This window comes from Phalacrocorax aristotelis, chromosome 4 (assembly GCF_949628215.1).
Source record: "Phalacrocorax aristotelis chromosome 4, bGulAri2.1, whole genome shotgun sequence".
NCBI classification, from domain to species: Eukaryota; Metazoa; Chordata; class Aves; order Suliformes; family Phalacrocoracidae; genus Phalacrocorax; species Phalacrocorax aristotelis.
The window spans coordinates 23,683,063-23,704,514 of NC_134279.1; the positions used below are offsets into that span (position 1 = coordinate 23,683,063).

Sequence of the window (21,452 nt, forward strand, 5' to 3'; positions counted from 1 at the left end):
TTGCCTCCTCTGAGAATAAGCTTTTCTGAAGGGCCTCTTCCAGTGTTAATTAGGGGAACTCCACTGCCATCAGTGAAGCAGCGACGATTTATATTCATCACTCCTTCATGACCTTGCAAGGGACTGAGTGATTAGCAACACAGACGGCTCAGAAGTAATACTTGTGTGCTTAGAGTGAAAAAAGAAAAAGCCTCTCCAAGACTCCAGTATGGGGGAGACCCCAACACTAGAACTCACTGAAAAATATTAATCTCTTTTCCCTCAAGTGCTGGTATTTCTTGTCCGTATTTACATACTTGTAGCCGTGTAGCTATTCAGATTCATGTTTAATTGCACACCGGCTGCTCTATTCCCTTAATGTGGTTATAGTAAATGGTTTGTGTACAGCTCTTTGGGAACCACAGAGATCCTCTTGCGATTACCAAGACTGTCAGAAGTGGCAGTGGTGGCTAGCACACCTGGGAATAGCTGTGGGAGGATGCACTTGGACATCCATGAGCCTTGCACATCCTAAGAGTTTCCCCAAGAGACGCTCTTCATTTGTATTATCAAGATAAAGTCAACAGGCAGATAATTTGAGCAGCATTTACTATCTACTTCATGCACTCAAGTCTTGCCCTCTCTAACCTTGGGGTAGAGCACAGGTAGCTTTATCACAGACCTACAAATACCGCTGAAACTCCTGTTTCTGAAAGACAGGCCACAGTAATTTTCTTTGTGGAAGCAGCACTGCATTTATAGATTTTATATTTATAGAATTGCTCACCTGCCTGCCAATTTCGAAAGAAAAAGTTGATTTGGGAAAAATCCCCTGGGCATAATGAAGCTGGAGGAACATCCACCCGCAGATGCACACAGGCTAAATAATAAGTGGTAATTCAACCCCAGGGGCGGGTATTCAAACAAGGATCTCACTCTGAGAAATGGCTCTGGCCCGAGTTTGTACCTGCTCGATGCATTAACCAATGTCTTCAAGCTGCTTGGGTTACGGATGAGCTTGTCCAACATGCTGACAATTTCGTCAAACTTGGGCCTGCTGTTGCGGTCTTTCTGCCAGCAGTCGAGCATTAGCTGGTAGAGAGCAGCAGGGCAGTCCATGGGACTTGGCAGGCGATAGCCTTCCTCCACGGCTTTAATCACCTACGGGACACAAAAGACGAGGCTGACGGGTTGCTTTTCTTCCTCTCACCTTTTTCCCAAATGCAAACTGACTTCAGCAGAGAACTTTGGGATGAGCAACATGCTTATGTAAAATCCCACCGCCCCCCAACTCTGTACACAAGAGGCAAACCCAGTAATCCCCGCATCTTTCATATTTACTGTGGGACGAGTTGAATAACTTAATTTTTGGTCACTGCAAAATTGCAGAAAGCCAAGGCACTGCTGCAACCTGGGGACCAAACCGCCAGGTTGCACTTGTTCAAAGCTCAGCTGAGGTCTGTAGGTTATATATACACCAGGAAACTCCTGGAGCCTACCCTAAGCCCAAGAAAAGCAGCCTACGGGGCTTTCTGGCATCTTCTTTGAGTGCAGTGATTTTGTTTATTCAGATGTTGGCTTCTTTTTAAATGAAAAGGCATGTGCTAGACCACAAATTTGTATTACAGTAATAAAAGTCTGACTGTATTTCAAAAGATACTTTGAATCCTAATTGATGGATGGATTCAAGGCAGAGGCAGAATAACCATCTCATATATCATTCAATACTGTCTGGGTCTAGTCATTTCTTAGTGTGGCCACATTTCTGCCAGGAATTTAAAATGTCAGCCCAAGAGTATGTAAATTAAAACCAGGGGAGGGTTGTTGCACTGATTTCAAACACAAACCATCTATGGTTCTATATCTGAAACAAGTGGTATGCACATGTGCTGCCTGCTCTCTTGAAAGGCAGAAATGAATAAATGAGTGCAGAATTGAAGAAAGGAACTTGTTTTCCCCGGTTCGGGGCAGATTTACAGCAGGGCCCCAAGCTCAGCAGCTCCCATTTTGAACCATTACAATTTTCAGGAGAATACAGCTCACGTTTCAAGCCACAAGGGTCTGTGACCGTGCCAAGAGAGTCCCAGCAGCCCATCTTCACACCCTCTACTCCCAAGACTCCTTGACCAAAAGGAGCTGGAAGCAGCTATTTGCTATGTGGAAAACCACAGCGCTTCACTGTTGGACTCCAAGGACTGCCTCAGATGCCATTCATTCTAGGCACCATCTCATGATTTGATAACATCCTGTGTTTAAAAAGAAGGCTCTGTGGTTAGCATGGAAGCTGTTTTCTTGATCTTTAGTCCCTGTATGAGCAGTACAGGAAGAGCCATGTCAGGCTGGCATTGCATTTTAGAAAGCTCTGAAATTCAGGACTGCATGGATTGCTTTAAAATTGTCCTCCACCACAGGGCTTTTTACCAAGTGGAAGAGTCCCAGGAATGAGCCGGGCTGGCTGAGCAGCAGTAGTGGGAACCTGAAACTTCCTAAGGATCTACACAGTAGAGAAGTATTTAGGTGAGTCTTTGTAATCTTCTCCATGGGTAGCGAGCACATCTGAAGATCTGGCCCACAAGACCTGCAGTCCTTTTGCGCCCATCTAAGATTTCATCTGTTGGTGGAGCACTTGCACCACTCTCCACCCAACCTGCACTTGTAAACCAATCTCTTCTACAGCCTGGCTTTTGCTCACTGCATCAAAAACCGGCCCCACCACACTGTGCTATCTGCACTGTCTGTTCTTCATATCATGCTTTTCAGCTGGTCCCTGATACCAAATTTACAGCTGCCCTATAAAAAAAGCCTCAGTGTGGCACAGCCATGAGAATGTTATTTGCTGTGTCCGCATCCGTATTTATAACAATAACGGATCATCCTCCAGCTGTAGCAGAAACAAAATAGTAGCAAAACAGGGAGCAGACCATCTGGCACCAGCTCAGAATATCTGAACTACATCTGCAATGGGGTTATGCATGTTTGATATTCCTGGCAGTAACATTGCAATCAATAGCGTTAACTCAATTTACAGGATGTTGTTCGTTCTGGCAATACAATGTAAATGGTATCAAAATACTGTGAGGAGCTAGGATGCTGAAATACACTCTTGCATCTGAAGGTGCCTTGACGGTCTGGCATTAGGAGGAGAAAAATAACGGAAGAATAAAGACCAAGCCACTTGTAGCCACCACAATACTTGGAAAACAAGAAAATGGCATGTTGCTGTTCCACTCATTGGTGTGTTCTGCTATGTATGACTTGTAGAGCTAAAATTTGCACCTATAAAGAGGCATGTTTGTTCCCATTTCTCTTCTGGACAAGCACTACTCACTTATGGATTGGGGTAACTAAACTGGAAGTTTGGGAGAGGATGATTTGGGATAGGCTATTCCAGTAAACCAAAGCAACACTTTTAGCTCTATATTTTCATAAAACCACCAGTCTGAAGACTAAAAAGTAACCACTGTGATCATTCAGCTTAGCCACCTGTGTAACACAGGCCACAAAATACCTCTCAACAATTCCTGCATCAAAGGTTTATCTTGTGGTCGAGTCAAAGCATGTTTTTAGGCTATCCAGAAACCAGCACGACTTTAAAATGTGGTTTGTAGCTTTTGCAGTTACAACGCTGCCTGCCCTACGGCACTGCACCTCCTTTAAAGAAATCTGTCTGTAACATGGTGAGAATTGTTTTACTCATCACTGACTGTGCTTGCAAACAATGTGCTTTAATTACAAGCCATGCAACAACTCACTCTTGTGCAACTGAGTCTGAAATTCATGCAGGCAGAGCCCCCCAGTCCTCCACACGAAAGCCAATGCTGTACTAACACCACTGATTCTTCTGCCAACACAAGCAGAGGAGGAAAGAAGAAGAGGCCTTCAGAAGATGAAGGACGAAGGCAAAAATGACATGAGAAACATGCCACAGCACTGAAATTAAGTTTCCTAGGCTACCACCACCCAGGCACTTGCCACTTGCACATAGGCAGAGAGGTAACCCAAGCAAAGTCTGAGCTGGAACTGATGCTTATAAACATCTCACCAGTCCTCTGCTTTCTGCTCCTAATGAAACCAGTCCCCCATCTGCTGCTTCTCAGGCAAGTATGAAATTCACCCTGTGCCCCACAGTGTGCAGAGGCATTTGGGCTGTTCAGAACAGTTCTGCAAAGTGTGGATATTCTTAGCATTATGATCCAGACAAGGGACTCCCCTGGCCACAGAACATTATTTCTCTGGCACCAGCATGAATCTTAGCCTGGCATTTACTGAACAACATCTGTGCATCAGCATTAAAGATAGTTACAGTGCTCAGTGTGACCGAAAAAAGCTTGGCTCTCAATTGCTGTATTCTCTGCACAGGCTATGGAAGAAAGTCTCCGTATTTGATTGAGAAAAATTCCTGCGTAGATACATGTTGATTTACCAAACTCCCTGCAAACGTGACAGCCTCAGGAATGCAGAAGCAGTGGGGCATTCATGCCAAACAACATGCTCTTCTCCCTGGCAAGAAGCATGGTGTGACCGTCTCAAAGGTACTGCTCGTTTCCACGCCTGGACTCGAAGCGAGATGAGACAGCAGCTCAGCGTGACAGGTAGTAACATCCACTGATGGCAAAGACCCGCAGACAAAACACAGGAGAAACAGAAGGCTCAGCCAGAGCCTTTGCTGCCAGCGAAACAGCAGAAAGTCATGGGGACAAGGATGCTGCCCAAAAAACGAAAAAAGGATGAAACATCAGGTGGTGTGACCAGAGGAAACCCATGGCAGAGCAAGGACCTGCTTAATTTGCCCCACCAGAAGCAGCATCTCTGCAGGCGGCAGGGCTGCAGAGATGAAGTGGGAGGGATGAGGAACAACTCCATTTGCCAAATGGAGAGTGGTGTATTTCTCCCCCCATTGCAGAGCTGCTTTGGGGTCCCTGCGTGCCTCATGGTGACCCCCTCATGAAGTAGCTGGCATCCTCAGAGACCTCCACATGTCATGGTTCTCAGAGGTGTGAAGAGAAAGGAGGGGCCTATAAAATCTGGGAACCCCAGGTTTAAATGTTTTTAGCCTTAGACAAGGACATATGTATATGGTGAGCTCAGGGTAGGAGGTAGCCCTGCATTAGGATCAAGAGATCATTACACAAGCTGGGGTCAGTCAGGAAGGGGACAATGTCCCCAGGCATCTCCCTGTTCAGAGATGCTTCAGAGGGTGGCCTTAAGGTCAGAGGCTTAAGGGGGCATCGGGGCCCAGAAGCAAGGGGACACAACTCGAAGGGTGCTGTACAAACAAACCATGAGAGCTTGTGTTAGCACAGGCTTACAAGATGTTCACCACAGGAGCAAAACTATGCTCTTGAGATCAGCAATGCAATGGCAACTGAGACGCAACTCTCTGGACTACTGTCACTAGATCAAATCACCCAGCTGTTGTGCAGGGAAACAAAGCCCTTACCATGACTCTTGAGTTTCTGCTTTATGTGGCAGCAAGGGCTCGAAAACACAATTGAAATGCTGCCAGTTTATCAGCATCTATCTCCTGGCAGACCTTTGTCATTAAGCAGAGGAGGGACAGGCTCCAGCTCTAACAGCGTTAGTGAAGCTCCAGTGGTCTGCTGGGGGAAGCAAGCTTGCCTCTGTGCAGATACATTTCCCTCTGTGCACAGCCTGTTCTGGGCTGCTGCTACAAAAAAAGAGCATCAAGTAGGAGGATCATTTTTGCCTGGCATGGGGAAGCAAAGCTATTTTTACAGCGGCTCTCCTCGTCTTGTCCCCGTTCTGCCTCTCTGATAGCAGAATGAATGCCGAGCCCTCAAAGTCCCATCACGTGGCAGCTCTCACACGTGCTTACTTACATCTTGGTTTGTCATTTCCCAGTAAGGTCTCTCGCCGTAGGACATCACCTCCCACATTACAATGCCGTAGCTCCAAACGTCGCTGGCCGATGTGAATTTGCGGAAGGCGATTGCTTCGGGTGCTGTCCATCGGATGGGGATCTTCCCTCCCTGGAAGGAAAAGAACAGGAAAAAAAAAACCAAAACCAGATTGCAGAGGAGGGCAGAGAACATGCAAAAGAGGACGAAACAGCACTTCTTAGAGCACCGAGGGATATTATTTTCTCTCTGGAAAGAGACATCGAATTTTAAAGTAAATCTGTTTGACAGCATGGGGCCCCTTTCCACATTATCTCAGCCCATAAGCATTTGTAGACTGCCTACTAATTGGCTGTCCTGAAGGTTTGTTGTTTGAATGCTGTTTGAATGCTGGGACATGTATAGGATCAACATCTCAATTATGTTGCACGGGTTGGTAGGGGAATACAGTTCCTCCGTTTCTGAGAGCAAGCGGGGGAGGAACAGACAGCTCTGAAGCTGAGGAAGACTTTGATCTATCGAGGGCTTCATGCAAATTGCTGCGGAAGTAATGCCCCTTTTTTCTTTCTTTTTTTTTTTTTTTAAATGCGGTCCCTATCCTGCAGAGAGATCAGCGTAGCGGGCACAGAAATCTGTGTGTGCAAAGACCAGCCTGCCCAGCCTGCTTGGCCTCTGCTGTGGGACTGAAAATGATGCCACAGCTGTCAAATGTGCTTTGCTGTTTCCCTTTCCCCTTTCTACCATTGTAGAAGCCAAGCTTCAGACCAGCTCTGAAAAGGAAGAGGGGAGGGAAGAGGGAGTTCGGATTAAGGAATACTTTTCTCACTGGGTTTAAAGAGTTGTCTCTCTTGATTTATATCAAAATACATTTTACTGTGAAGTCCCTTCGTCTCAGTGTTGAGCTAAATATTGGAAGGTCTCCCTGAATGCCCCTAACAGTGTTTGTTATTAGAAAAAGGTAGAATTTGGAACACATTTTCAAAGCAAATTTCAAAAAGTCCCTTCTTCCAATAATTATTTATTCACAGGCTTATCAGCACATGCCCTAATTGAGGGGCCAGATTCTCAGCAGTGCCAATTAGCACATGGCAGCACACTGCAGCCACAGCAGGGCTGGCTGAGAGCCCTCCAGCCTGCAGAGAGGCTCCAGTCCAGCCACGCACCGAGCCCCGTCGTGGGGCCGTGACTGCCAAGAGCTGAAAGGCCTTTCCCAGATCTCCGCGGGAAGTGGGAACGTGACCCAGACAGCTCCCACCACCAGTAAAACAATACCCTTGGGAAAACATGATAATAGGACATGTCCAGGTGTGCCAATCACTGCCATGAATATTGGAGGCTCTCCCCAAGCCTGTGCTGTGGAGGATGGGTCCTGTCCATCCCCTCCTGCAGTGCCGGGGCTTGTGGCCTGATGCCCTGAAAGGATGGATCAAAGATGGAAAGGGGCAGAGCACTCAGGCTGGAGCAGCTCCTTCTCAGGTTGGGGGAAATTACAGGGTAATGTTGAGGGCAACGTGTGTCATTTGCAATGGGCATTACATGCTTACCAATGTTCTAAAAGGGTCAAATTGTCCAGAAGACCATGGCTTACATCTCTGCATGGGTGCCTAAGCAAAGCACTTGCTCTTGCTCTTTCCTTCCTTTGGTATTCACTAAAGAGGACAGAATAGAGCTGGCAGCACGGCACCTTTGCAAAGTTTGCTATTTGACCCAGGTGCCCAACATAAACTTAATAGTTATTAGTTAAGTTCTGCCTTATTTGGCCATTCCCACTACAAAGTCACATGAATTTGCAAAATTAACTTGATAACAAGTAACTGGTAACACCTGGCCAAACCCCTGTGCACAGTTTTGAGGCTCTGGATTTATAGAAACCTCTTTGCTAGAGAGCCTGAACACCAAAATGTGGCAGGGAATGCATTTTTCTTGAGCTCAATCAGTTCGGTATCCTCATAACTCACCCTGGTTGTGTATGCTGCTTCAGGGTCATCTTCTAGGACTCTGGAGAGGCCAAAGTCTGACACCTTGCAGACTAAGTTGCTGTTGATTAGGATATTCCTGGCAGCCAGATCTCTGTGTACGTAACCCATGTCAGACAGGTACTTCATTCCTGATGCAATGCCTCGCAGCATCCCAACCAGCTGAATGACCGTGAACTGCCCATCGTTCTTCTGCAAAAGGAAGGAGACATTTGATCAGTTGATAGTCTCTGCACCCTCAGCATTGCGTGTGTGTGAATAGAAATGCAAAAGCAAGTCTCCAGGGAAGAAAAACCGTGAAATTAATAATTCATTACTCTCATGGTCTGACCACAAAGCTTTTCAAAGTTTCACTGTTTGGATTAGGATCTCCAGAGACATAGCTAGGGAAATGTAGTTCTTTTAACTGGAGATGAAGGAACGAACTGTTTCCACTGGTGACTGATAAAGAGACTGTGGCTGCAAGTGAACACATGTAGTTATGTGTATAAAGGCACTGGGGTGGGCTGTCTCTGAGTCAGCCAACTGAATGGCACCAAGTTGCATGGAAATCCTACCTGTAATGGTCCACGTGTGAATATTTGGGGGTTGGGGCTCTTCCCTATGTTGCCACACTGCATTTCTAATCACTTCCTCTAACCTCCCTTCTCTAGCTCTTATGTTTCATGGAAATACTCTGACAAGTCTGGGGTTTGCCATAATGCAGTGTGGATGTGCTCTTGAAACAAATTTTGCAGGATAAGTTAATCATTTCCATGCAGCAGACTGCTTTCTAAAATAAATACAATATCCTCCAATTTATTCTTATCTGTTTGTATCAATGCATGAACCAGGTTCTTCATGATGCTGTATAAATATAGATCAAACAGACAACTGAGCTACTCCTGCCTCCAGACAGCATCAACAGCTGGACCAGCACCCAGCAAACATTTTCATTGATATTAACCATCTGCGAAGAACCCACATTTTAACCAGGGTCCTCCTGGAAAAAGGACCTAAGCATTACCTTTAAAAATGTATCCAGAGAACCGTTCTCCATGTATTCGGTCACTATCATTACTGGTTTGCCTGGAAAAAAGGTGAACGAGTTTGTTAGTAGTTTATTTAAAAAGCATGAACAATAATAAAGTCTTTTCATAATGCATCTGAATGTGAATATACAGCCATGTAACAGTAAATCTACACTAAGACACTGCTGTCCAGGCAGGACGACTATAGTTTTTGCCAGAATATATGTAGAAATAGAGGAATCAAGGAGGAGGCAAAAAAGTAATCCCGTATTATGGGTGGGGTACCAAGCCCTAGAGTGTTTAAATTAGATTAGAGGAAGAGGCTGCAAGCTGAACCCAGGCAAACTATGCACAGCCTTCTCCTCATGTCTGAGAACAAGCTGAAAGCTTGCAGAGGCCAAATTGCACACAGTGACCTCTTTGGACTCTTCCCTATAGCTTCAACACCCTGAAGTAACAACGGGAGCCCAACAGGAGCAACCAGGATGATGTGAAGTATCTATCTGAGCTTGGTAGCCACCAAAACCAGGACCAGGAAAGGATGGGATTACATCCCTCGTAATTCAAGTAATCCCATGTGCCTACCTGTGTAAACACGTCTGGAAGTAAGAAAAGGAATATTTATGCTGCAGAACAAAAGTGAGCTAAGTAAGGAATGAGTGCGAGTGGAAATCAAAATGAAAGTTCTTAGCAAAAGACCTGGTCTGCTATTGTTGACAGGAATAATAATGTTTTTCCAAATCCCTTTGATTAATTTTCATGCCCAACTCATTTTAATGGTAATTATATATAGTTTTTGCTCAGTTTTTATATCTAATTTCTCGCTAGCTTGCCACAATGGCATAGCAATAATTAATGTGGTGTGCTCCAGCTCTCGTAAACTCAATGAAATCTTATAAGAACATGTAAATCATTTTTTATTTAAATCAATTTCCATTAGCTAGCATGAAGCACAGACAAAAGAGGAGCTGTCAATTATTTGTAAAGTGCATTATAAATGTCTTTCATAGAAATGATCAACGAGAGCTGTTGCGTGCCGTAACATGCACATGAAGGTAAATGCTCCTAAAAATCGGCACATGTTCTACCATTTAGATTGATCTTAATCTTCCCACTTTCCCCTTACTTTAACTATTTGCCTAATTTACTGCTTAATTATCTACACAATAAAGGTAATTGTAAACTTGTCAATCAAAACACTCATTGTTGTGCAGATACTACCTTTGCAGTGTGAGGGACCTGCACCACTTCAAGTCTTTTAAGTTAGTATCACAGCTACACCCTGAGCTCAAAGCTTGCCAAAAGCATTACTTTTGGTATGAGAAATGCATCTCAGGGCCATGAAAAATATCACTGAGACCCAAACAAAATAACGGGCCCCATCTTCAAGGACGACAGCCATCTGTCTACGCATAACATGGGCTTTTTGCAGGAGAGAGGAGAGATCTCAGGTGACATTGCTATAGGTTGGCAAACACGTCAGTGGCTACACAGGGAAGGAAAATCCCAGGTACATGTAAATTTTTTTTTAAATGTTTTGTTTTTAAACACTAAACCCCTGACTGTAGCATGGACCCCTTTATCTCTGACACTTCAAGGCAGCGTTGCAGAGAGACTGGCGTTTTGTTACGCCACCACCATGGGGGACCTCCTTCAGACTTCTGCCTTTGGTTGGCATCAGACAGAAGAAAATAAGATTTCTGGTACTTACGTTTCATTATCTGACTGCTGCAGGTTGACAGTAATCGTGGAATAAATTAGCCCCATAACCAGAGCATGGAAATACAGGCACAAATAGAGTAACTTTCAACAATGTAAATGAAAAGTAAACATCGGGCCTTCTGAAGCGCTGGGCTGACTCTCTGTGTCAGCAGGGCTCCCTCCCTCTGGCGTTACGGGGCCATAAAATGTGTATAGATGTCATTCACATCAATGTAATAACGGCACGTGCACACCGTCAGCGCAACCAAACTGAATGCGAATGAAAACAGCACCATCATTACCTTTGTAAAACAGAAATAGCTAAAGGCTTGTCTGCACAGGGACAATGAAGACGATTAATCCAAATTAACTAAGGTGTGCATTAGAACTAGATTAGTTAAATGGTATTAAGCCCCTGTGCGGATATTCTCATTCAGAATTAAAAATGGCCTATTTCAATTTAACTTAATTTACTTCCAAAGTAAATCATGATGCAGCAAAGACATTTTACCCTAAAGATCTGGTTCCATGAGAGGCCAATGACTAAAACACTAAAGGGAAAAAGAAGTTAAACAATACCTTGAGATAGCAGCATAGTTTGGGATTCATAAAGGTTGTTTTGGTCCATTTAAAAGAAAAGAAAAAAGCTGGGAAGATGCTCCAGATGCCCGATGGAAAAAATTTTGAGTGCAGTAAACAAGCATTTACTAAGCTAATGAGGAGAGCAGGGTGCAGGCACCCCCCTGCATCCTAACTCTAGTTGCTCCAAGCCCAATTTAGAAGCAAAGTTTCCAGTGTTTCCACGGCCTTTGGAGCAGACAGCCACTTTATATAAATGGCAGCTCACTAGGGAGGCACATCCTCTCTAAAAGTGGGATTCCCACCCATCCCCTGAGGCCGTGGCAGCCAGAAAGACTCAAGCCCTTGTCAGCAGCAGCTTTTATGGATGTATAATTGTCACTTGCTTCCTGCCCAACATCCCACATCTCTGCAGGGCTAGAAATTGGAGCTTTTATATATTAAGGGCTACACAAGGTGACCCTGAGAGATTTTGATATTTATTCAGTTTTGGGGAGAAACTTATCTTGGTTATTTTTTCCTTTTCATAAAAGTTTTAGCAAACACAATTTCATGGAAAAATGCAAGAAAAGGCTGCTGATTGCAAAACAACATTAATTTTGAGTAGGTTATAAGGATATGAACAGGACAAACAGCTAGAGTGTCTGTACCTTCTCTGCTGCAGCTCTGAAAGAGAGCTAATTTTGGAGATGCTCTCTGATGAATGACAAAGGGTACTAACAGCAGCCACACAGCCCCAAACGCCGACATTTGAAGGGGTAGCTAAGATCTGACGTTACCAGTCATGAAGGCAAGAAGGGAGACAGCCATTCACACCTGCGAAGCTGGTGCTTCTTCAGCTAGCAAAAACTTCCCAGAACACTTAAAATATATCTTAAAATAAAGGAGTAGTTGCTGTCAACAAAAAAATCCTTGATTAAAATAATGTACACCCTTCAAGGCTTTAAAATGGAAGAGTAACAACACCTCTGCACCTTTCCCATCAGCTCAACACAGCATCAACAGCCAGAGAGGCTTGGGCTGGGCACATTCAGATGTGCTGTCCCTTCCTCTGCCCTGGTCTTTAGTGCATATAGTAATGTGGAGAAGAACCAGGCTGGGAAGGTTATGGGAGGTTATTTTGCTAACTGAGCAGTCAGACCTCAGTAACTCTTGTGCTGGGACGTTTTGCCAGTCATTTCACATTTTCTCCAAGCACTCATCCACTCTCAGAACCTACATGCCAGCACCAGGGTCAACTATTACCACCGGCATCACTAGCAGATCCCGTCAGGAGCTTTCCTTAATCGTGGTTTTACACAGTCCTGTCATCTTCATCTACGCTGCTGTTCTTCTCCCTCGCTTCTGGAAAGCAAAACTTCAGCTAACTTCTGTCCTTGCTCACATCCCACGTGAGTGATCACAAGGCTCAGCACTACCCTCCTGTGGGCTTTGCTTCAGTGGTTTGTCAAAATGTGATGGTTGGAAATCATCAGGGGTTGCAGGCTTTGGGTTTTTTTCTTTTTTTTTCCAGACTCTCGGTAGCAAAATCCTCCCTGTTTCCCTGCCAGGTAAATTGCTTCCCACTGCTTGACTATCTTTGTTCACCCTGGGGCTCATGTGGTTTCAAAAGTAAACAAACAAAGGCAGGAATAAGAAGTGGGCCTGCTCTAAAAACTTAGTGGTGCCTCAGCGTCGCTGCATTCAAAACGCTCTTGCATTTTGCAGGCGGTAGGTGCTGCTGAACTACTTGCAAGGCAGAAGTCAGGCAGCGCACCCCACCGGCATTCAGACATCCCAGGCTTACTGCCGTCGCCATTGCCCACCCACTGCCTGAGGCCGGCCTGGGGTTTCATCCCCTATTTCTGTCTCATTTAATTTGGGGCCTTTGAAGGGGTTTTTTCTCTTAGCCCATGCATTTTATGCCTAGGTGAGACAAAGTTTGCAGAGGGAGTTAATGGTTTTTATCGTTTTAGCCATTATCTATCCATTCTAGCTGGAAGAACAACAAAATCCTTCAGGCACAAACCCCCTTTACAATGTCGGGGAACCTGATCCTAGCTGACCTACAAATTGTGACATTTCAAGCAAGGGGAGTTCACTGTTTTTTTGAGAAATTGTGAACGGCGCAGTCAAAATGAGTTACCCAAGCCCTCCCCCCCAACCGACTCTCCCATCAGCCAGAGTTCAAGGACAGCAGTCCACAGCAACTTGTACCTACTTTTTGTGACGACGCCTTCCAGGTGGATGATGTTGGGGTGGTCAAACTGCCCCATGATGCTTGCTTCTCCCAAGAAATCTCGTCTCTGTTTCTCTGTGTAGCCCACCTTCAGGGTTTTGATAGCCACCGGAAACTCACGCTTTCCCTGCAGCTTCAGTCGCCCACTGCAGACTTCCCCAAATTCACCTTCAGAGAAAAATCAGAAAGAACAGTATCACAGCACGTCAAAGGAATGCACGGTGCACGTCTGTCTCCAGCATGCAGCCCAGCCCCCATAGATAGCTGATCAAAAGCATGCATGGCTGTCCCACACTCATGGATGTGGAAAGCTGAACATCACAGAGTTCACCACCTCAAATACCTGGTGTACCATGAGCCACGCAATTCATAAGCACAAGAAAACTGGGAAGAAAAATGTATTTTCCTATATTTAAAGAGCTATGCTTTATATTCCATTGGGCTTTTTCCTCATTTCATGTTTTTGTCTACTAGATGAAAGACTCCTGTCATGTCCTATATCATCGCCCTGTGTAGATAGCTGTAAAACACAAGCCACTTGCTTCTTAACCTTCCTTTGGTAAGTTAAATAGATGGAATGCTGTTAGCCCTTCACAGCAACATATATTTTTATAGACTATAAACCCTTTCTGATTTTATGACCACCTTTCTAAAAAAGTAAGCCAAATGGATATCTTTTCTTTTTCTCTGGTGAACAGTAAATTACCTCCAAAAACTCAATTTCAGAGGATAGAAAAATATTCCTAAAGTTGGACGTAAGTGCAAACAAACAGCTTAATTGGAAAGAAAATGGGAGTTTCTTCTTTTAACCAAGGATTAAAAGCTTTGGAGTTTGGTTTGTGCTTTTATTTCTCCCAAATGATTTAATTCTTAATTTTTGATTTGAGACTGACCTTAACAGGGGAGGAGAAAAAGGTTAAAATCGTGAAAAGAACCTAAAAATTAAATGACTCATTTTTCTTAGCATTCATCGGAATAACTCAACTTGGTCCAAACGTGACCATTTTCTGCCATTTCCAGTTCAGTCCCTGAATTTTGAAACCACAGATTTGTCCCAGACTTCAGCTGGAACACGCTCCCCGACACTTGCAGGATACCTAACAGCACAAATATTTCATGGACCTTCCCAGATCTCTTAAGAAAGCCAACCCTCCATGCTGCGAAGGGTCATGAAATGCATTTCCATACCAGCTCCAATGACTCTTTCGATGGTTATGCATGAAGCTTCAATTTCCTTAGCAAACTCATGGACAGCTTGATTAGGGTCCTCATAGGTGTGGGGGTCAATGTAGGTCCTTACTCCAGGCAACTTAACTGCAAACACAAATTAAGAGCGTTACCAGCAAATGGCGTGACAGATGATGGGCAATACCCACTCCTGACCCTTGCACTCTGCTTTGCTGGAAAACATTGCAGCAGGGCAACCTATTTCTATGGGGAAAATGAATAGCATACTTGGAAAATGACATTTAGTTTATGTGTGTCATACGTGCAACTTCATCTTATTTAGAAAAGCACACAGTAGTGCTCAGCTGGAACAATACGCAGCGAAAAATCCCTCTTGGTGCCGTGTAATGGGCTGGTGTGAGGTGTGGTGCAAAAGGATCCTTTTCTGGATCTGGAAAGAGTACGCCAGGAGGAAAAGTACAAAAAGAAACATGTTAAGGAAGCAACTTGCAAAGCAAGTTGGATGGATGGGGGCTGACAGAGATCTGCAATAAATTATGTCCTGCTGGTCACATATTAGTTAATCAATTGGCCACATTATTTCAGATGGAGTTACTGAGATGTAAATGAACACAACATTTGCAGTACAAAGCCTGTGGGTTGTACCAGTATAAATAAAATCAATAGAAGGCTTTTTCTCCAGGACTTGAGAGGGGGAGAAGTATTTTCATTATCCATACTATAAGTTTGTTTTGACAATCATTAAGGCTACTCACATGAAGAACTGCTCATCAGTCTAAGACGACAGTTACGTTACACTGTGGCTCTTAATTGATTTGCTTCCTGCTGCCTTCATTACATAGCACTAATGGAAATTTGACTATCACTCAAGATGCATTTGCCTTTTCCACCCCAAAAGGCACCTTGCTGTTACGCACCCCACATCCCACAGCACTTGACAAAGAAAGGCTTTTCAAACACTGGCTTTGGACGTTCAGAAGGCCTGAGAGTAACCATGAGGTGTATGTTCTAGCATCACTGCAGAGGTTTTTTGCATGTAGGGGCATTAACACAGCATTTCTGAAAGCTTCCTAGGAGCAAGAAGTAGGTGTTTTTCCTCAGGCCTCTGCAGAGGCATCCAAGGCAAAGAGTAGCTGTGGGACTGGTCCTCTCTGCTGGCTGGGGTGGAGCAAGGGTTTCAAACAGGTATTCCAGACTGATGTGTCCAGAGCACAAAAATGTAGGGTTGTTACGTGCCGGCCAGGCAAAATTAGTAGCACCTTGGGTCACACAGCAAAGAGAGAGGAACAGAAAAAAATGGCTCACTAAAGAGGTCTGCTCCAAACGTACAGGTGTGAATAGCTGGGCACATATAAGGACCGTTCAAACGCTCCATTCTGCGTGGGGCTTAGAGCAGGGGCAGGTGGGGACTTACTGAATAACAGAACAAACTGAATTCTTCTCCATATTACCAGCAAAACCAATTAAAAAAAAAAAAAACAACAACACAAAACAACCCTGTCACTTGTATTTCTCATTACCACAGAGAGCCAAAACCACATATATACGTGTTCGATCTTTACTCACTGTGGCCGTTATGAAAATGCATCTTTTCTTCTTCTGGATCTTGTTTAGCCTTGCTGTAGCCACATCGCCTGGAAAAAAACCAACAGAAGAGCGTTTTTGTCTCTGGTATGGCAGAACCCTACTCTTTACTTCAAATCTCACAAAACATAAAAACCCAGAGCAGTGATGAATCCAACCTCTCTAGTGGCTGTATTGCTGCTGTCCCAGTTTTAGCTCATCAAACTACTTGCGATTTCCCTAACGGGATTCAGGGCCCAAGGCCCACTGATTTTCAATTGGACTTGTGCTTCCAAATCCCACAGATGCTTCTGAAAAACTCTACTCTACCATACATGTAATTTAGCTATTATTAAGAAGAATTTTTAAAAAAAGCAAGAACAGGAAGGACGATGGAAGGGGAATGGGATGAAACGTTAGAATTGCAGAAGCGAGATCTCTTGGACTGCAGAGCTTTTGCAGGCACCATGTTGTATGTATTGCATGCTCCCCTTCATCCACTGGGCATTTGTGCAGAGCTTTAAATTTTCATACTTTAGAAAATAGCCTTGCATAGACATTAACACCTTATACACATGCAAAATGATGGGTTAAAACCCTCAAAACCTGTTGTCTCGCTGCCTTCAAGGGCTCTCCTGGCTCTGATGGGGTTTCTTGCACATCTCCTGTCTTTACCCAGGGGAGCTACCATTCATGCAATCCCCTCCGCCCAGCAGCCATAAAGATGGAAGAAGGTGCAGAGTCACTTCCTGACCTACCTTGCTCCCACATTAGCACCACGCAGTGTAAGGATGCTGCTGAATCTCACCATGGGGGTACAACCACATCCATATGGGAGTCACGTGTCCCCCAGGGCATCCTCTTATTAGTCTTTGGCTGGTCTTCCCTGACTCGTCCCCCACCCTTCTCGCTGGTTCTCTAGGCAATGTTATTGCATTAGCATTAACTGAGTGCTTTGGTGGCATTTCTGAGACCTGCTTCACTTAGACAGCCACTTAGCTACAGGGTAACTGCACAGGCAAAGAGAACTGCTACATACACACATATATATACATTCAAAAAAATGGGATGAGGTATGCATGATGCACGTATATATGCCAGCAGCCCCAAGGACCTGGTATGATAACTGGATACAGGAACTGGTTCATCATTAAAGCAAACTGCATAGACGTGAGACAGAGGGACACTGCCTGACAGAGTGAAAAGCCGGCAATGGACACCTGCAAGCCAGCCAGCGCACAGTGTGATCGCTAGCTGGCACACCTCAAAGAAAGCCTCAGGTTACCAAGGAGCCACTTAAAGCTGAGAAACTTGGGAGTCTTCTCTTTTATTGCCCATGATTTTTGAGACAGGGAGATGTGAGCACTCCAGCATCACTCGCAGCAAGGAGGAGCATACGATTAGCAGAAACAAAACTGCAATTAGGAGGAGGCAGTAATAGGCATCTGCACGAAACGTGCCCTCAGCATGAAGTCCTATTACAGGGAACTGCTGCCTGCCTGGTTGCAAGGGGCCAAGCAGCCTTTTGACTATAGGATTTTGGCACCAGATTTGTGAAACGATCATGATTTCAGACAAAAGCCCCAATATGACAGGACGTACGCACCGCCACTGAGCTGGCCCCAGCAGAGCTGGACACCAGAGGGTCGAGGATGGGAAAAGCAACATGAGCTCCCGAGGTTACTCTGGGGAAGGGGAGCAGGCGCAAGCTTACCTAGGGGAGAAGGGGAGACCTGTGCCAAGGGGAGAGGAGGAAAAAACAGATTGCAAAGTTTGTGCAAGCACAGGGGAAAGGATCGAGACAAGGTGCAGAAGACAAGGTGGGAGGCTGACAGGCAGTCCAAGGCAGGGAGACGACAGGGCCAATGAACAGGTCGCACTTCATAAACAGCCAAGCTATCCATGCAGGGCGTGATTTCAGCAGCAGCAACCAAGCTGAGACCATCACACTCCAAATGCAAACCCCACGAGAGCGGCAATGAGGTGCCTGGAGACATAACTCAGTTATCCACGTGTCGGTGCACGCCACCTTGCTCTAGCAGCAGCAGTATCATTTCCCGAGATGGGGTCCTGCCTAATTAACTCAAAAACTAAGCACTAGGAGTATGCGGAGACCCTGGGAGTAAGGGTTATTTCAAAGCACGTTTTGGTGTTCACAATCCTTGGGCGAAAATGGATTCTTCTCCTTCTTCATCATACTGCCCCTCCCTTTAAGTATATAAACTAGAGATATGAGTATCAGTACAAATTCCCACTTCTGGCAACCCCAATTTTTTCTGCTGTAAGTTGCCAAAAGTTCCATCAGTTTTCTGCAGAAGTAATTCTCTGGATTGAGGTGTATAACTCAATTTTTTCTCTTAAAAATACACGAATGTTTCAATTCAACTTTCTGCCAAATGCACATATACAAGATTTCTTCTGTTGACCTTTTAGAGCAAATGCCCTCATCTCTTCCTCAGGTTTGGAGTACTTCACCTACAAATAAGCTTTTCTAACAGTATCCTTTTTACTATCTGCATCTCCTGATTCTTTGACCATAAAGAGGGGGAAGAGAGAAATTGGGCACATGTCATTGCTTGTGTCCAGTGATCTAAGCACACCCTGATGCACAGTGGTCCATGTTTTACTGTCCAGGGACACACTCAAAGGGCCAATGCAAACCAGTTGGCTCTGGCTGTCTCCCTCTCTCAAGCTGGGTAACACATACAGCAGCACGTCACATTAATATACGAAATCAGGCTCTGGAAACGCCCAAAGCATCGTTAAAAAAACCCTCACAAAACATACCAAGGTGAAATGGCAGCTTGTGGACTGCGACTCTCAAGCAACAGTTGGGTGTCACTAACAAAGCTTGCTGCAAAACCTGCCTATTGCAATCACTTGTGTCCTTCACATGCTCGTTTTCTTAAACTACCCAGAGAAACAAGCCATGTACATGCTGACTGCAGCTAAATGACACTTCGTCCATTCTTGACCTTCAGATGCTTTAAATAACACACACATGCAGTTTTTACTCCTTTCTTTCCCAGCTAAATCCCATAAAAATCTGCTATTTCAGGTTAACAGTCCTGATTCACTACGTGAATCTTACTAGCAGATAAAAGTATCTAAATATTATGGATTTGCAATAAATTTTGGTGGAAGAAAAAGCTCCCGTTTGTTTGTGCCCATTCCTGCATGTGCATTTGCTCTTAATATTTATTGGAAAAGCTGCGAGTCACAAGCCTCCTGATGGAAGACTCATTCTCTAGTTTATTGTCATTGTACGAACCATAGATTTCCTGTACCTTTTCTATATCACGTATAGCAAAAGCACAAAGATCCGGACGCTCACTTCATCTCCCACTGAGCTGGAGACACTCAGCCAAAGAGTTAATGTAATTCAGCAGCACACCTGAATCTCAACTCATTTACTCCTGTTGTGGATTTGTCCCAGTTTCTGTATCTAGAAAGCAGATGTCTTCCTTGCACAGCTCTGTGTTTTTCAATAAAAGTATCAGAGGAAAAAAAAGTGAGACTTTAAATATTCTTAAGGCATCATGTCTTATTTAAAAACTACTTGCAGATTGGCAGGCAGCTCGTAAAAAATTTATGGGGCAGATTATAAAAGTGAAGTTGTAAAATGATCCCTATATAGGTTTATAAAATATAAAACGGACAGGTAGAAAGATGAAGAATCCAGCTGGGAAACCAATGCCCACAGCCTCACATGGCAGAAGCCAATTCACGGAAAAAAATCCTTCAAGAAGTGAGGCAGGAAGATGCTTGCTCTCCTTGGACTGTTGGAGACACTTTGTGTCTGACCGTGCTTCGGAGTGCCTTTGCTGGGTGGTGTGCGGCCCCTCGGCCACCCGAAGCATCCCCAGAACCAAAGAATGGCCAAGAAAAGGAGTTTCCATCCCCCTAGGTGGGGCCACCACTCTGGTCACAATCCAGGCAGGACAGAGTCAGGGGACTGTGGAGCTGTAAGCAGCAATGTGGGAGAGTCTTTATATACTTTTTTTATAAGCATAGGCCAAAGCATTTCAGTACACAGCCAAGGCGTTACTGGAAATGCACACGGGGACAGCATTTAGACATCCCTTGTGAGGAACGGGACCTCACCTTACTAGGTGCAGTCAGTACCATCAAATGGCTTGTGCCCCGAAGCAGCATGCCATCTCCTGTCCCAGTCCTGCAGAGATGTATACGTGTATTTAACCTCTTAAATATGAGATACATGAACTCTGTGCACTTCTCTGAAACAGAGACAAAATGCCACTTGCTTTTCAGGGGTGAGACCTTCCCTCAGATGCACGTCTTTCACAATAAATCAACTTTGAGAAATGCATCCAACCCATCTTGAGCTGTCTTTTTACAGAAGGTTTGTGAGGACTGCAAAGCTGTTGTTTACAAGGGGTTAGTGCTCATTTCAGACTATTTATTCCAGGATGTTAAAGCAATAAGGCTGCATACGTGTTGTAGGGCAGGACCATGTTCCACCCACAGGAATGAACAAACAAACAAACATGGATCTGTCCATCTGGCCAAGATCCTGTCGCCTAGGCTTTTATGTGGAGACAATACCTTGTTCAGCAGAGTTTTATCCTGCATAAACAACACTGATATTGAGAGCCAGAGGCAAAAGTCTACCTCTAGTGACGTTGTTCCATGATCACCATTTGCTTTTGCTATTTGCAATCCTAGGATGTGTTCAGTATCACAAAACCAGGGAATACTCAAGGGACTGGTGTAAAACAAACAGCTTTTATACTGGAAGTTGTTTCCCATTTTTCTGTTCACCTCTCTCCTGCTTTTCTGAAGTCTGTAATGAGTTACTTCCATGGCACTGGACCAAACTTTCACCTGAAGTAACTTGCAGCAACTCATGCAAGCTGGGAGTCTGACCCATTCAACTCCTTCATCTACTCTCAAAGTCCTGTAATTTGGAGAATGGGATCAAAAGAGCAGTAAGAGGTCTTAAGATGACAAGCTAAGACCTTTGGCTCAGTTCAAAGATACACTAGATGACTGGCCTTAGAGGAACCAGGGCAGGTTCCCTTCCTAAGGGAGCCCTAAGGGCTCACCATCTTCTCAGCTGCTTTCCCATCCACTGCTGTCCCCCTTTACAGGGTATGACCCTGCCTTCAACCTCTGATTAAATTGGACGCCTTACAAAGGAAGTTTCACAATTCCAGCAGTGGTATTTTTAGCCTTTAGTCTTTCCCTGCCTTTGCACTGAATGACTCCCTGCTTTCCTAAACCACCGCCAGAACAATTAAAAATAATTTAAACAAGATACCGTTTCCCCCTCTCACAGGAAGTTCCCTCTGAAGTGATCTCCATAAATCTCTCTAAAGAGGTTGTTGTGCCTTCCTGCAGCAAAGCCAACGGTGTCTGT

General features: G+C 44.7%; 1 protein-coding gene across 13 annotated transcripts in view; it reads right to left on the reverse strand.

Annotated features, from left to right (window-relative positions):
• The window catches only part of EPHA5 (EPH receptor A5), a 195,777-nt gene that overhangs the window by 12,109 nt on the left and 162,216 nt on the right, over positions 1–21,452 (reverse strand). For all 13 annotated transcript variants that reach the window (XM_075090578.1, XM_075090590.1, XM_075090588.1 and 10 more), the window contains 7 exons: positions 16,076–16,143; positions 14,510–14,635; positions 13,304–13,489; positions 8,820–8,881; positions 7,796–8,005; positions 5,820–5,969; positions 947–1,140 (listed from right to left, as the gene is read on the reverse strand). In XM_075090578.1, the coding sequence (XP_074946679.1) occupies positions 947–1,140; positions 5,820–5,969; positions 7,796–8,005; positions 8,820–8,881; positions 13,304–13,489; positions 14,510–14,635; positions 16,076–16,143 (996 nt within the window). The remainder of the gene's footprint in view (positions 1–946; positions 1,141–5,819; positions 5,970–7,795; positions 8,006–8,819; positions 8,882–13,303; positions 13,490–14,509; positions 14,636–16,075; positions 16,144–21,452) is intronic.